The sequence below is a fragment of the Strix uralensis genome, chromosome 4, assembly GCF_047716275.1.
Source record: "Strix uralensis isolate ZFMK-TIS-50842 chromosome 4, bStrUra1, whole genome shotgun sequence".
NCBI lineage: Eukaryota > Metazoa > Chordata > Aves > Strigiformes > Strigidae > Strix > Strix uralensis.
This window is the reverse complement of record NC_133975.1, coordinates 17,910,228-17,927,011: the sequence shown is the minus strand read 5'-3', so window position 1 is coordinate 17,927,011 and position 16,784 is coordinate 17,910,228. Positions and strand designations below refer to the sequence as shown.

At 41.3% G+C, this 16,784-nt stretch overlaps 1 protein-coding gene across 1 annotated transcript; it reads right to left on the bottom strand.

Moving 5' to 3' along the window:
* Window positions 1-501: 501 nt before the first annotated feature.
* Window positions 502-16,550, bottom strand: LAP3 (leucine aminopeptidase 3). The gene is made up of 13 exons (XM_074865865.1): window positions 16,347-16,550; window positions 15,548-15,663; window positions 15,159-15,213; window positions 13,241-13,346; window positions 11,971-12,130; window positions 8,503-8,664; window positions 7,365-7,523; window positions 6,472-6,596; window positions 5,016-5,104; window positions 3,508-3,610; window positions 1,776-1,855; window positions 1,018-1,130; window positions 502-908 (listed from the first exon to the last, which is right to left on the bottom strand). Exons 1-13 carry the CDS (start codon window positions 16,467-16,469, stop codon window positions 710-712), a joined length of 1,590 nt encoding a protein of 529 aa, XP_074721966.1. The 5' UTR covers window positions 16,470-16,550; the 3' UTR covers window positions 502-709.
* Window positions 16,551-16,784: the final 234 nt, after the last annotated feature.

Below are 16,784 nucleotides of genomic sequence, written 5' to 3'. Positions count from 1 at the left end.
ACATCCGAACTGATTCTGGGAATAGTGGCCCTGCTTGGAGCCGGCCAGCCTCACGGCCGTCAAAGGGGGAAGCAGCAGGATGACAGAGATCCCGTGGGACAGCAGCAGGTCCCCCCCAAAACTCACCAAACACTAACTTGCTTTCTTTAGTTTTTGTAAAACAGGTACCAGATACACCCTTGCTGGCATTTGTTTAAGACTCCTGACATAATTTAGTGCTGAAACCATGCAGCAGCCTAAACAATCTGATGGTGCATCATTTCTACCTCAATACACATCAACAGCTAGAATTTTAAGGGAAGAAAGGCTTTTTTATAAGCAACTTTGCAGCGTTACTTTTCACACCACCAACAATTCACCCAAAACAGGCACAGCTATGATCTTCTATTGTTAATTCTCTCCTGATTAAAACACACACCCAAATCAGAGATCTACTGTTTGCAGTAATTATGCTCACTTTACATATAAAATAGGAGTTCAGATGTTTTGGTACTAAATATCTCAATAGTTCAAAAAACATTTTTTATTTTAAACTGCATAATATGGGATGACAAATCTCAAAGCTGAGATATTCTTACCCAAGTAATGATTTATAAAATGCATTTGTAGTTCATTGCCATAGTGAAAAAATGCTTGGGGCATTCATTTATGAATAATACTATTAAGATTTTTTTCTTAAGGCAGAGTAGATGATTTTTTTATACATCTTTTATTTGGTATTGTGACTGTCTTGACTTAATCGCGCCGCAAACTCCACTAGTGTTCTTGTGGGCCGCCCTGCCATGCCTTTTCGAAGATAGGGCACCTCATCTTTGTTCGACATCACACCAGCTATATCTAAATGAGCCCAGTGAGAGGCAGTCACAAATTCCTTCAGGAATGCAGCAGCTGTGCATGCTCCTCCAGCTCTGTGGGAAGCAGAAAAATTGTATTGTTTCTACAGCAACACCAACAGCACAAACATTAAACAAATACACTGAAAGGAAGGGTCACATGGAGGATGTTGGTACATCTTACCTGCTGTATTTTCCAATGTTACTCAGATCTGCAAGAGGACAGTCTGTTACTTGTTTTGTGTAATGTTCAAAAAGAGGCATTCTCCAAACTCTGTCTCCTGTCAAAACACTGGCCTGAAAAAGAAACGGTGATGGTTTGGTGGTTTTTTTTCTTTTTTTAAATAAGCTGCATTTATAAGTCCTGGTATAATGCATGCTTTCGTTTAGCTTTGATCAGTCTGAAAAATCTTCAGCCCAATATAATATTAGGTATTTGGAAATACACTGCAAAACAAAACAGTGAATCCTATTGTTTTGCTACTTCAGTGTTAGTCAAAAGGCAAAACCTAAAGACTGCTTTTTTTTTAATTTCCTTCTTCCTGACAACACAAATCCTTCCCTTCAGAGGCTTCCTTTAGCCATCACATTTAGTCACTCATGATGCCTCTCTAAATTTGTTTCAGTGTTGTTAAACAACATCAATTATCTTTTTAACATGAACTAATTACTGTCAGCAGTCCAGAGCTTATGCATATGCAGTAAGTTATCAGAACATGCAGATCCTTGATATGATGTGCATGCTGTTTGCTGTATGATAAGCCTCACTAAAGAGCTAATAATTAATAGCCAAAATTAATTATTTTCAATACAGTACTAACACCATTCCTACGAGATTTCAAAATGTAATAACGTATCTGTCATATTTGCATAAAGTAAGACTAACTTTTCAGTAACGGCTATTACTGAATTATTATTTAATTAACAACGTAGATGGCCTACCTCATAAAGGTGAGTCCAAAGCCAAGATGAGTTTGTGAACACTCCGGTTGCAGCAGACCCCAATGCAACATCCATGGCACCTACAGAAACACACCTTCAAGGTTACACAACAAAGGTAAAGGTGGACCTGAGCTATTCCTCTGCACCCTGACTACTTGCAGAACTTTTCATTTTTAATTCCCATTATCAGCAGTTTCTAAAGTCTGCAAAAACTGAAGATTTCAGTACACTTGCATTTTTAAAAGTTTCAACATTGTTAAAACATTTATGTAATCTAACAAGAATTCATAAAAATTATATTCTGTATCTCATTAAACTACATCTTCTGTGTTCAGCTTGATGCTTAGCAATATTTCTAATATAATGTACTCAGCAATAACAGTGTCTTCTCAAGAAAAACATCTAAATTTTATTGTTTCCATATAAAAAAATATGAGCAGACTTTTTCCAATTTATAGGCCACTACAATTTTCAACCTGATACTCTCCCTTTTGTGAATAACACTTGCATAGATTTTTGCACAGCATATGTAGATTTACTTTAAATGAAAATAATCCTTATCAAAATACCTAAAACATGCCTAAACCAGAGGGATTACATATATATTTGATGCCACAGAACTGCTTCTCTAATGCCAACACTCAATCCTCAGTGAGATTAAAAAAAAAAAAAGGAAGTAGTTTAACGAAATGTGTCAAAGAAATTTCTACAGGATTTCTCCTCCTTCCTGCTTGGTACCCAAGGATCCCAAACATAGAGTAATACAGGAATACTTCTATACAAGTCAACTTAAAATCAGCTTCCCTTCTGTCTATTGAAGTCTTCCACAGCATCTGAACTGGTAAAACTGATGGAACATAATTTAAAGCACTAGTAGAGAATATATAGAAGGATAATTATTTTGCTTAGCATATGTATTAAGCAACACAGTGGGCTCCTGTCTGAACTACTCTTCCATGTTTGCTCTCATTTGAGCTACAGTCACTTCAGCCATGACAGCTTGTTACTGCAGTTCATGAGATGCATACACAATGCCCGTTTTAAATTTAAAACCACAACCTCATTCATACACAACTGTAGAGATGAAACAAAGCACATTTTATTATGCCTGAAAGTATGCACACTGAACATAAAATAAGAGATACTGCAGCCAAACGAATTCTTGGGAAGATGACAACTCTCCTGTTCTCTAGAATCATGGAGACCTGAGCTAGCTCCGATAATGGAAGAGCTGGTGCTGGCTAGGTCAGAGCTCAGGCGCTCAGGAAGCCGTTCACAAAGAAGCTATTTTGGCTCCAGCACAGCCAGTGCCATATGGACCTGGCAGGATTCTTCCACAACCACGCCAGCATCTCTGCATCACACAGCCCTGGGAGGGCTTAGCTCAGAAATGGAAGCACTGGGAAACATTGTGCAGAAACATCGAAGTCTGCATAAGTTTTCCCTGCTCTTCTTAGTTCCAGCTCGGCTGGGCTGGTCCAACTTGATCTACATTGCTGAGCATGTCCCCTGCATGCCAATACCCCCCACCAGTCCTAGAGACAAGGTGCAGTTGTGCAAGTTGTTAAGAGCATAAACTGTGCTAGCTCTTGTCCTACGACATGTAGAATCATCTCAGTTGCTTTTGAATTCTGGTTGGCTTTATATACACAGTGCAACTAATCCACAGCCCAATTAATGAAAGTAACACAGAACTGACTTGCAAACTGAGAAGGGAAGGGAGACTGCTTACCTGTTAATGTTGCAGCATTCACAATAGCCCTTGGCTTAAAATTGTGGGCATAACAGAGGGCATCAGCTAATAGCAGTCTTCCTTCTGCATCTGTGTTATCTACCTTGAGGTGCAAAATTAGTAAAAACAGATTAACTACTGAAAACATCCCTATCACTGACTTATTTCTTACATATTGTCTTAAACAGCTGTCAGATTGTGAACGCACTGTTCACTGTGAATGCCCTAGGAATGTCAGATAATCAAAATTTACTTAAACTAAAAAAAAAAAAGATAGTATTTATACACATTTGTATTTATAAAATAAAAGCCTATCTGTAGCTGAGGTCAAGTCATCTTGCAGCACTGCAACCTCCTCTGCATGCTGGGCCTCTGTGCTGCTGGCTCCTCAGAAGAGCCTGGAGGCTGGGGAGGTGCCCCAGGGGAGTGCAGGGGGCTGGTTGCCATTCCCAACAAAGCCCCAGGAACCCTGGGGGATGCTTCCAAGCAAGGGCAGAGATGTGGCCAGTGGAAACCACAAAGGAGGAGAGAGTACCACAAAGAAGCCCAGATGCACGCCTGGAAACAGTTCCTTGTTATACTGCTCTTTGGAGCCTGAAAGTTCTTCCCTCTTAAAAAAAAATCAGTAGCCCCTTTGCTCCTTTTTTCAGGGAAAATTTATGATGAATTCTGCAAGATTAATTGCATGATGTGCTCTGAGCTACTAGCCCTTTCTTGCAAATTTCTTCTTTGTGGGGGAATATGTGCCCAGTCTTTTCCCTCAAAGCAGAGAGTGACTGAACTGAGTTTTGGGAGAACCACCACAAGGAACTGGAAGATTCAGCAAGTCAAAGGTGGCAGAATCACAGAAATCCGGACAGAGAGAAATAGTGATGAAGCCATCTACTTCTGCACAACATCAGTGGTCTACAGCACAACAAATTTCAGTACCATTTAATCTACTAGATAAGTATGGAGCAGTTTAGATTAAAGATGAAATATGTATTTTGGGTACTGATTTGGCAAGCTCCTTTGAACCAACAGCCCCTGTGACTCAGAGTTCTGATTGTACAGAGCAGCTTGGCAGCGTAAAGACCTTGGTTACATCAGCAGGAAACCAATACTCTTATGTCTTACTCCAGATAGCAGGAAAGTGTCCTGAAGGGTCTGCTGGAAGCAATTAACGTTACTCATTCTGACTGAGAACCTATATTTATGACCACTGCAACAACCTCTTATGCTAAAAGAAGATTTTCTAGCATGTTCAGTAAATGACCGTACTTTTCAGCTTTTCCTAGCAATTTATAAAACATGTCTAACGTCTTCAATCTATATTTACATTTGAAAAGAGTCCTACGATAGCAATTTCTAATGAATAACATGCTGCTTACATTTTTAAAAACAATACACTTGCACTGCTTATCTTTTTAAAAGGTCTTTTCAAACATGTACTCTGACTGCAGTCATGTAACTTGACTGATTAAACCAATTCACTAGAAGTATTCAAAACCCAAGCTTCACATGCATACCTGTATTGTTTTTCCATTCTTGGCTCTAACTACATCCCCAGGCTTGTTTGCCTTACCACTGGGCATGTTCTCACAGAGGGGTGCCAAACCTCAGAGAGAAAAAAAAAGTGCATTACTAGTTTCTTTCTCAGAAGAGATGTAGAAAAAACACTTAGGAAAAAACAAACACCTCCTTAAGAAAACAGTACTATTCTCATCTTGAATTTATGCTCAAATTCCAAGTTTTCCTGGTTACTGAAAGGCACATGGTGCAGTTTTCAATTAGGGAAATTCCTCTGCATGTTGCACCTCCACATTCTCTCACCTACACCATTCCACCACTACAATTTACTTCTACTTTATGCCCAGACAAGTGAGATCAGAGGAGCAACAAATACCATCTTATGTCTTCCATATATGATAGTCACATGTAAAGGGATATCATTCTTTCTGAAATTAAAAACTTCTCAAATTAACACTCTGAGCCATTCAAGCTCTACTCATTGTAGATAAACACTGTGTAATGTTGAGGGGTCCAAGGACTCACCATAGAACTTCAAGCATAAGAGCTGCAAATAGAGATGAGCAAAAAAAGAGGATCAGTGTCAAAACTCCAACTATGAATAGGATAATGGGATGAAAGGCACTCCACCATTCCTAGGTAAAACCTGCTCCTGGCACAAGGAATAAGCAAATTGTGGACCACCACTTTTCAGTGGAATTATGTACACAGACTTTTGCTCCACTGATGTAGCCCTTCCAATCGCATACTTTTCAGTGAGGAATGTCGTGAGGATGTGTGTTTCGCTGCCCTCTACTGGTTGAAGCACAAAAGTGACTAAAATAGCAGTTTCCTGAAAGTCAAGGTTCTCATAGAACTTATCCTAGAATGGATTACATGTCATTACCAACTAGGGTTTTGCTAGGGTTCCTGAATCAGCTCCTTTAATTTTAGCTGTGCAACATTTCTGCAGAAAAAATAAGCATTGCTTCTACTTAAAAATAGTATCAACAGACTGGTTTTGCTTGTTTTAGATTTCTGCTGAGATGTTCACCTAAGGAAACAAGAGCTGACCCCTCTTCCTGTTCAGCTGTGGCACACGCTCACAGAGGTAGCTCTGCTAACTCCTTTTAATTTTTATTTGTTTTTGCAGATATCCACATTCCTTCTATAATGAAGGATCAGGACTTCTGAAAAACTTGTTGAAAATAAGTTTACTGACAATCTAATGACTCTCCTAAAATCTAAAAATCATGCCTTCAAAATTTTAATTTGGTGTTGCAATATTTTATTCAAAGCTAGATATTTTTTGATAAGCAAGTGGAAGAGAGACTAAGCAAGGGAATGAGAGAAGTAGGCCTACAAGAGTCCATGACATTTCAGTAAGACCATTACCACTGCTGATACTAGAAAACTACTGTCTAAATGAAATCTTGTAAAATTAAGGTTTTTGGATTCTCACACAAACACACTTACCAATTATGTTAAGAGGTAGATTTAAAGCTGCTGCTGTCACAATGGCTGAACAGACAGTTGCTGCCCCTCCCATATCTGCTCTCATCGCATCCATACCCGATGACGGCTTCAGTGAAATGCCACCACTGGAACAAACAGCACCAAGTATCATCCAACATGTAGGAGTTCGACATTGCATACGTTGATAATGTTCTGTCCATCAGTATGTTTTAGCACCAAGTATCAGTAAATGCTAGACTTGGTGTTTTCAAATATTCCTGCAACATCTTAGTAAGCATACTGAAAGTGAGGTATCTGGGTTTTCATTTCAGATAAAATATGATCCTGACTTATTTCCTCATAATTCAGGCACCATAAAAATCCAGGTAATCTGCAGCAGAGTAACTCAATGGTCTCCATGATAGCAGAAGAGCCCAAAACAAGAACAAAATAGTACACTGGGTAAAATCAGCACATGGAAGGGGAACAGTGATAAATTCTTCAGTAGTTGTGTGACATGAAAAGCAGTTTTAAGGAACTGCTGCAAAGAATGAACTATTTTTTCTTTCCTTAAGCATGATCTAGATGTCCAGTGACAGACTGCAATTCTAAACATGCAAATTCTTCATCCAGAGGTTTGCTCAGGCCAAAAAAGGAAAAATAGCATGTTCTTTGCTTTCCTTACCCCGAATTTCCATTTTCCCCTTACAAAATGAGGGCATATCAATTCCTACTTTGTCCAACCACTCAAGCTTGTCTTATCCATAGGAAGGGCAGCACAATCTACCATAAGGCAAGTTCACTGGAACGGCACTGGAAGATGTGCTGAGCAAAGAAAAAGGAACTCCCCGCTGAACATGAATAACAGGAAGGCATTTCCCCCCCTCTAGTCATTAAAATATTAGCATACATACCTGTCAAATGTAACTCCTTTTCCTACAAATACCAACGGGGAGTCATTTGTATTAGCACCACCTAAATAGTGAATCTCCAGAAAGATGGGAGGTTCAGCCGAACCCTTAGCTACACTCAGGAATGCTCCCATCTCTTGTGTTGCTATCCAAGACTCCGGTCTGGAATAGAAATATTTTATTTTTTTTTGTAATTGGACACTTTAACCAAGGTGATTTTTGTTCGTTTGCTTTTAAGAGATCACAATTCTTGAAGTTAGTACACAAACTATTAATTTAATTTTAGTTAGCTATTTTGGAAACTGTCATTTAATTCCAACCATACTACTTTTTTTGTGAAACAGAAAAATACTTCCTCAAAGTTACTGCTTGGGTTTTGTTTTGCCTTGTTTAAAAAAAACCAACCAAAACAAGAAAACAAACAACAGAAACATTAAACTTCACTTCCCGTGAGGCATATGAAGTAACAATATTGCAGCAGGTTACAGTTTAGCTTTCTGCTATCAAGATGGTTAGCTATAGGCAAAGTTGATTTCCCTCAGTCTTTTGCTTTTCAATAAAACTGCCTCCAACACTTGCACAAGTTAGGCCACTTCCAACAAAGAGCAGTAGCTAGAAATTCAGAGGCAAGAAGTATTAACTGTGTAAATTCAATTGCAGGGGCTTTTATGGCTCCATTACAACATTTTTTAAAGCTAAAAAACCCCCAAAGAACAACAGCAATAAATAGAGGATGTTTAATTACCATATCCAAACAAAAAAGAAAAGCTATGTATAAAACCCACTTAGGAAGAAAGCAAAAGATATTAGAAAAAAGGTACCTAGTATTTGCCCTCTATTCACCAAATCTCCATCAGGCTTCCTTTCACAGCACATGTTAATTAAGCAGTAATTGACTCCATGACTAATTGACAGTTAATCATTTCACTGTATCTCAGTATCTTGCTTACTCTGCAAACTAGAAGCTCACCTTGTAATACTGAGAGTAGCCTGCAGTCTGGGCACCCCTCACACCTTTTTGCCAAACACTTCCCCTGCTTTTCTCATTTGAATTGGCAGAGTGAAAATGAGAGCCCGCTGCAAATTTGAATAACCTCGAAGGTATCTTAGCCTACAGAGGAATCATTTCAATGGAATTTACCTTACATGGACCTTCACATTGCTGAAACTTCTGAGCTTCTGTTCAATATGTTCGGCAAATTTGATTGGAGTTATATAATTAGCTGGAGCCTCCATAAGGTACCGAGCAAGATTCTGACCCTCAGCATAGGTAACACCTTTTTGCCACGCTTCACTTTCAGCACTAAACAATACCATATAATAATCAGGATCATAAACATTTGCAAAAGTAAGATGTTGTCAGCATCCATCTGTTCTCTCCTGTTTGAAATGCAGTATCATTAATTTGGGGCAATTAAGAATGTCATAGTAATTTTACTACAAGGAATTTAATATGAGATCCAAGGTGCATCTAGTCTAGTAGCTCATCTCTGGTTCTAGTCAGTGCCAGCTGATTCACAGAAAGCTAAAAGAATCCTAGAGCAGACAGATGTAAAATTATCTGTCTAATACATTAGGTCTTGTCCTAATCCTTACTAGTCAGAGATTGACTTAAATCCTTAAGCACAAGGTTTAATACCCCTTCCAAAATCTGTAATCACATTAATTATAACAGCCCTGAAAGTTTTTATTTACCATCTAAAGCCTCCAATTCTGTTTTTCACTTTACTGAAATATGATTATGTGATAAGAGTGGAATTTGGATCTCATTTCACAGTGCACTCAAAGCATTTCACTAATGAATGACACGTTCAAAGAGCTGCCTGCATAGGAAATGGGGATGTCTCTCTGGTTACTTTGCAACATTACCAGTACAAAACCTTTCATTTTACTGAGACAGAACTGAAACGCTGATTTGCTTTAAAAGATATCACAAAGCAGGGCGTTAAGCTGGATTCCACCTCTCAAGAGAGCAACACAGCAAAGGAGAAATCCAGGAGGAATTTAGAAACATTGCCTGGATATGGAGGGATGGAATTAAGCAGCCAAATCTCAGCTGACACTGACACTGGCAAGAAGCAGGAAAGGCAACAAGGACTTCAACAGGTACATCATCAGGAAAAGGAAGGTCAGGAATAATGCTGACCCCGTGCTAAATGGGGCAGGCAATCTAGTGAACACTGAGAAGACTGAAGTTCTCAATGCCTGCTTTTCATCAGTCTTAAGGTCTGCATTCAGATTCCCCAGTTCTCTGTGCTTAGTAACAGAGTTTGGGGAAGAAAGGTACTACTCACGGCAGAGGAAGACTCAGGACTGCTTAAGGAAGCTGGACATACACAAGTCCTTGGTAGCAGGCAGGATATATCTGAGAGGGCTGAGGGAGCTGGCTGACACCATTGCAAGCTTGGTGTCTTTCAGTTTGAGAGGCCACAGTAACTGAATGTGGTCCCTGATGACTGGAAAAGTACAAATCCCCATCCTTAACAATGGCAAGGAAGATATAGGCAACTACAAGCCAGTTATCCTAGACTAATCACCTAAAAGTTTATGGAGAAAGTCATCCTGGAAGCCATTTCCAGGTATATGAAGGACAAGATGGTCACTGGGAAGAGTCATTATAGATTTATTTGGGGCAAATCATGTCTGAACAACTTGACTGATTTTTATGATAAGAGGGTTGGCTTTAGCAAGGTTTTCACATAGAATCCTTGCAGACAAATTGAGAAAACATGAACTGGAGGGGTAAACTACAAAATGGGTGAAAAACTGCAAGAACTGTTGCGCTTAGAAGATAGCAGAGTTACATGTGGTGTTCCTCAAGGGTTGATACTGAGGCCGATACCTTCATCAACAACTTGGACAATGAAATGTACCCTCAGAAGTTCACCGACAGCATCGCATTGTGGAGAGTAGCTGAAACGGGGAAGGTAGGGCCACCATTCATAGGGGCCTTGACAAGCTGGAGGAATGCACCAAGGGGAACACTGTGAATTTTAACAAAGAGTGGCATAAAGTCCTGTACCCAGGACAGGACAGGTCTATGCAAGTCAGGCTGGACACTGACTAGGCAGAAAGCAACATTGCAGAAAAGAACCTGGGGATCCTGGTAGACAAGCTGAAGAGGAGTAAGCAGTGCATTACTGTGGTGACAAAGGTCAACTTTGTTCGAGTAGAGCATAGCCAGAATGTTAAGGGAAGTAATTATTTACCTCCTTGGCATTTGTGAGGCTGCATCCAGGTACATCCACTTCTGGGTTCCTGAATACAAACCCAATACTGATAAACTGGAGAAAGTCCAAAGGAGGGCCCCTAAGAGGGGTAAGGGAGCTGGAGCACATGGCATATGAGAAGAAGCTAAGAGAATTGGGTTTCTCTCACCTAGAGAAGAAAAATTTAGGAAAGATCTAATTGCAGACCTTCTCCTACCCTTAAACAGGGTTTATAGAGAAGATGAAAGACAGACACCATCTCAGAGCTGCACAGTAAGAGGGTAAGAGACAATGGTCTCAAGATTCAACAAAGGAAACTGCAATAGGACAAAGAAAAAAAAAATCACCATAAGTGTAGTTAAGCACTTGAACAGATGGCCCAGTGAGGCTGTGAAATTTCTATCTCAGGAGATACTCAGAACTGGACTGGACAAAGGCCTGATCAACTGGATGGAGATTTAAAGTGTATATAACTTCTAGCTCCAACTTGGATTAGGGATAACCTGGACTAGATGACTTTTCAGAGGTCCTTTCCAACAAAAATTACTTCCAGTGTCATAAGTGGTCATAGGACCATCTGTTTTCAGGAAATGTTTATTTAATATAAACGTGATCGTGTCCCAAACTATCTATACAAAATGGGAAGAGTATTGCATGTAGCTTATCAAGACATGCTTAAATTGAGAGAGTTTTATTTTATTTCACTAACTTCCCCATAAGGAAGGCCTTGTTCCTTTACAGAGTACATATGGGAAATACCTCTTCTCTGCATGACAGAATATCCTATATGGAAGGTCCAAAGTCCACTCTGATAGAGTAAAAAGGGATTAATAAAACTCTGTTCTGGACCCCAAAGCTCTGATATTACTTTCTGCTCTCAGGTAACAATGATGTCTATTTAGTGGCCAGAAGCACCCAAGCTTATCTTCTTGCATTATACTCTATGAATGCAAAAATAACAAGTGAACTATGTAAAACATATCCATCATGGCACAGTCTGGTGTCAGCATTTCCTGATTCTCAAAAGGATTTATTCATTTATGGAATCTGAAATACCTCTGCTCCACAATATTGGCACACAATAACACAGAAGTCCTTTTACATCACAACTACGCTTCAAGTAATTTTTTACTTTCATTTTTATCCTAAGCCTTCTCTTCTATGAAGCAGCATTTATTAACCCTTAACTTCAGACCATAGCATACTAACCAAACATAGAGGAAACATTATAAATATAATTGAGATATAAAATACTTCAGGAAGTTCAAAGGAGAAATTAAGAGGGATATTGCTGCTAGGCCTATTCTTTCAGTTTTATATTTTTCTCATGCATGGACACAGTTTTATAAATAAACAAACAAACAGATAAAGAAATAGGCAAGCTTTCCTTTTGCCATCACCTTCCATGAAGCTGGGGAGTAACTACAGGTTTCTTTTTTTGCTTCAGCTCATTATATTCATGCAATCCAAGGACAGCGCCTTCTGCAGCTGCCTGAGCATCTCCACAGGGGTCTACTTCAACACAAGGGATCTCCAGATCTTGGATCTGTCTACAGCCAACTAAAAAAATACAGTACAGAACTAGTAGGCTGAGTGTTGCACAGAACAGGAAAACAGGTGTCTAGGGTGAGCAACATGACATTTCAAGGAAAAAGTAATTTTAACTCAAGATATCTGAGTTTATGAGTAAATCAATTAAAAAGATCATGCAGTAGAATAATGAAAAATGCTAATGACCATATACTGACAAATTTTGACTAAAAATATCACTTGATGAATTGTAATGATTAAGACATTTCACAAGAATAAAAAGGAGTGTCCACAGTTGTTCTGATTCCTTTAAGCTCATTCTATAGCAAAGAAGAGCTCTATCATTCTGGAGTGCTGTGGATTATGACTATCTACAGGTATCAGAAATTTGCTGTAATTTAGTTTTTTGCTAATAGTATATGACTGTTCTTTTTTTCCAAATGAGTTTATACACACTTTTATAAACAAACAAAGAGTATTCCATAAATTCTATTTTGTACCCAAATAACTTAACAATGTTTTGTCGGCTGGTGAGACAACACAGGCTAGCACTCTGGATATACAGCTGCCATACACGTGGAACTGACCTCCAGTCTGAGATTATAAACTCTGTGGTGAGAACTCTTTTTATCCTTGTTTTAGACACACTTAGCTGCAGCAGTCATTCTTGATTAAGATAGCAGCCTCCTCTGCCTATGACAGATAACATACTGAATCATACTACTGATGTTGTGAAAGGTATCAGTATAACACAAATATCTGTTACAAACTAAGTGACAAAAGTCAATATAAATATATGTGCATAAAGTACAGCGTGAGCATAAAGTGAATCGGTGATGCTCTCAGGCTTCAAAACAGTAATTAAACAACAGCCTTTTCAATATCACACTGTTTAGTGATTTGATAAACTAACTGCAGTTACCTGTCTGCAGACTGATTGATTTACATGCCCTGTAATTCCTTTCTCATAAAGGAAAAACATAATATCAGTGACAAGTAAATGCATTTACCAAACCATGCAGTAGGTTTTGCGTTTCAAAACAAAATCGTATCTAGACTCACTCTTCAACAATGGAACATGCTGCACCATTGCAATGGTTTAATAGACAAAATGCTTAAGAAAATTTAAAAATAGTTAACCTGCAACAGCTGCACGAATATTTTCTTTGCCTTCATTCCAGTTTTCTTGGTCATTTACTCCAGCATTCTTCTTACCCAAGCCAACTACAACCACACTCGGAAAGTCCTAGATGAAGCCGACACAAATGAATTCACTTTCCTCCTTGTTACAGCCAGAGCAGAGAGTTATTAAAAAGACCTTACTTTCCAAATCAAACCAAGCACAGCGTTACAATACATTCAGTACTTCCTCTATGTTATGCACATTTCTTTGTTAAGCATGCCAGTATGGTGCCACTATCTTGCACTCCCAATCATTTGCCACAGGCATGGAACCAGTTGTTCTGTTGTCCAGTTAAGGGTTAATTACATGTATTGCAGCAGACAGGGCTTTATGCTCAACACATAGCAGAACTGATACTTCCAAGGTCAAGTCTAAGAATCCTTTGAAAGCAGATTCAGCTTTCCAGCTCCAGCAAAGGCCAGAACTGAGCTGAAGTGTAACCTTTTTTGGCACAGTACTACATCCAAGGAAATAAAGTCACTTCAAAGGCTGAACTTATTAGCTCAGCTCAGGAGCTGAGCTGGCATGATTTGCCAGGTAACAACCCAAAGCTGCACAGAGGTACACAGCTCCAGAACTCAAGAAAGCAATGTGGCATAGTAGACTAAATGCTTGCGTTATAAGCTGCAAGCAGAAGGCAAAAAGGAAGAAATAACAAAGATTAAAGGAGTCTTTTAAGAATTAGTCAAATTTGTATAAAAGTCAAGGTTATACATGTGAACAGATTTCCCATAGCTCTGAAGAGAAATGAAGTTAATCTTAGGCCTTCCCTTCTATCAAATAGCTGCTCTGTCAGATTCTAACAACCAGCTTTCAAACTGCTACACCGTAGTAGTCTTTTAGTCCACAAGATGGTGAACTAGTGCTTCCTTTCCAGAAGATGAGTGATTCAAGTTAGCTTTTTTTCAGCTATTGTTATTTTACACACTTAGAAGAGTGCATAAGGCCAAATTCTACTACATTCTGTTGCAGAGATTTGCTACTCACCCCTGAGGCCACACTGTATGCAGAACTGGGATAATGGGACTTTCAATGGACTCAACTTCTATGAAATTTCCGAGAGCCTTTCTACTGAGTCCAGTGTCACCTGTCTGGGGTCTCTGCACATGGATTTATACATGGTAGGCAATACTCACTATAAATTGATTTATTTACAATCATTTAAATAGCCCTAATGTAGAGGATTCAGTTACTTAGACAGGAACACTCAGTGTCATATTACATCTGCCTAGCCTCTAGCTACTACTCCAAAAAGGCACAAATTGTGCCATACTTGCCAGCTCCATGTAGGTGCCTTAGATGTACCAGGGCTTCTCATATGGCACCGAAAGCCTAACTTTAAGCAGATGAATCCCAATCTCGTACTGTTGTGATATATGATGTCTGTGCAGGCAAAAGTCCTGCTTGAAAAACAGTTCCATGTCTTGTTTTCATAGGTTTCAAGCACACAACTTTAAAACCTCTGATTAAAGCCTGTGATAGGACTACGTTGTGTTAGAACTGGTACATCTGAAGGTCTTTGCACATACCAGTACACACTCGTGTGCTCACTCCTCCTGAACACAGGAGGCACAGTAGAAGCCTGATCCAAAACTGTTATGCTTCAGCTCATTCAGTAAGCAGTTATTCAGAGCACAGCACCTTTGGAGCAGACTTGTTTACATCTTGTGGAAGGAGCACAGGACTGTGCAAAAGGCCATTCAAACATGGGGAACACAGAGCAGGAGATTTCAACAAGAACCACGTCTTTTGTTGAGAGGGGGGAAGAAGAGCAAAGCATTTATACAAGCATAGCAGTGAACTCAGCTTCAAATAAGATGCAAGGACAAACCTCACACATTAGTCAACAGGCACACAGAAATCCCAAATTCATACCTGATGCAAACCATGGAATATGCGTGTTTTGCCTTTTTTCAAAGGTGGCCCACACCTAGGACACAAAGACATTCTTTCAGTAAAGTCCTTATCGGTGATAAATCTTATGGTTCTACATTCACTCCACAACCACAGTGCCCCCCAACACTGCACTGAGACATTTGGCTCAGTGCTGATTCAAAGAAAAGTACAGTCCCCGTGAACATTTTGCATGTTTCCTCAGTGCTTTGTTTGTCCAGAGGAGTTCACCTCCAAACTGCTTGATCTGGTAGAAGCAAATACCAGCCTGAGAAGTGGCATGGACACAAACACTAACAGTGATACAAGAGACCATTCTTGCTGGTGTTTGCAGGTACTTTAATCCATTTCAGCAGCTTACACACACTTACAGGGACAGAAGTTCTCTCAGCTTCCCAGACACAAGTCTATCGAAAGCATCTCCTGCGCTAGTGAACTGGGCAGCACCTTCATCCTTTTCACTTGAGTAGATTCCCAGAACGAGACCCTAAAAAAGGGCATGCATTAATGTAAACACCACAAAACATAAAGACCCATCCAAAAGGCAGCAAGCACCCTGTTCAAACCATGACTGCTGCTCTATGTATCCATCTCAGTTTATGTATTTATCCAACACAGCACAGAGCAACACTTTGGTAAACCAGGATAAACTACTACAACTACTTTTGAGCGTGGAAAAGGAATTAGACACAGTATGACTAAAGTTATAATCATTTTGCTTAACACGTAGAGACAAAAACTTTCAATCTATAATTTTAAGTACAAAAGAGCTTTTGGTTTGTTTCCGCCCCGCCCCCCCAACCGCAGACGCCGAGCCAGGCGCACCCAGGGGAGCGCGGGCAGTCGCACCGCTCCCCGCCCAAGCCCACCGGCAGGCAGCGAGGCGCCGGGGCAGGGCAGGAGCCCCGCCAGGCAACGGCCCCGGGGCGCAGCCTTCCGCCGGCCCCGGCCTGGCGCCCGCCCCGACGCCGCCGGTTTGCGAGTTCAAGCGGCGGGCTGGGCCAGGGCCCGCGGCCACACGGCGACCCCGGGGCCGGGCCCGCCCCGCCTAGAGCGGCGGCACCGAACCGGAGGCAGGGTCACCCTACGGCCCCCGCCGCCGCCGCCTCCGGCCAGTTCACCCCGAGCAAGAGGAGCCGCGAGGCAGAGGCGCCCCCCGCCGCCCCTCACCTTCCCGCCCGCCCCGCGGCTGTAGCCCCGCGGCGAGGGCCCCTGCGCCGAGCAGCTGCAGGCCAGGGGGAGAGCGCGGCGAAGGCGGCGCGCAGGCACCCTCCGCACGCAGGGCAGCAGCATGGCGGGCAGCGACCGGGGAGGAACGGAGCGGGGAGGAACGGGCCACCCCTAACCCCGGCGCGCTGGCGGCCTCATCAGGCGGCGCCGCGCGGGGCGGGGCCCGCGGGGGGCGGGGCCGAGGCGTCGGAGCAGCGCCGGAGGCGGTGACGGGTGCAGCGCCGGGTGGCGGGTTCGGTCCTGCCTCTGTGAGCGACTGCGTGCCCCGGGGGCGGCCCGGCCCGGCCCGCCTTCACGGCGGATTTCTGCCCGCCCGTGGTGTGTGCTCTAGATAAGTATTCGCGCGTGCCGCGGGGGTGAAACAGCTCCTCTTGTGGG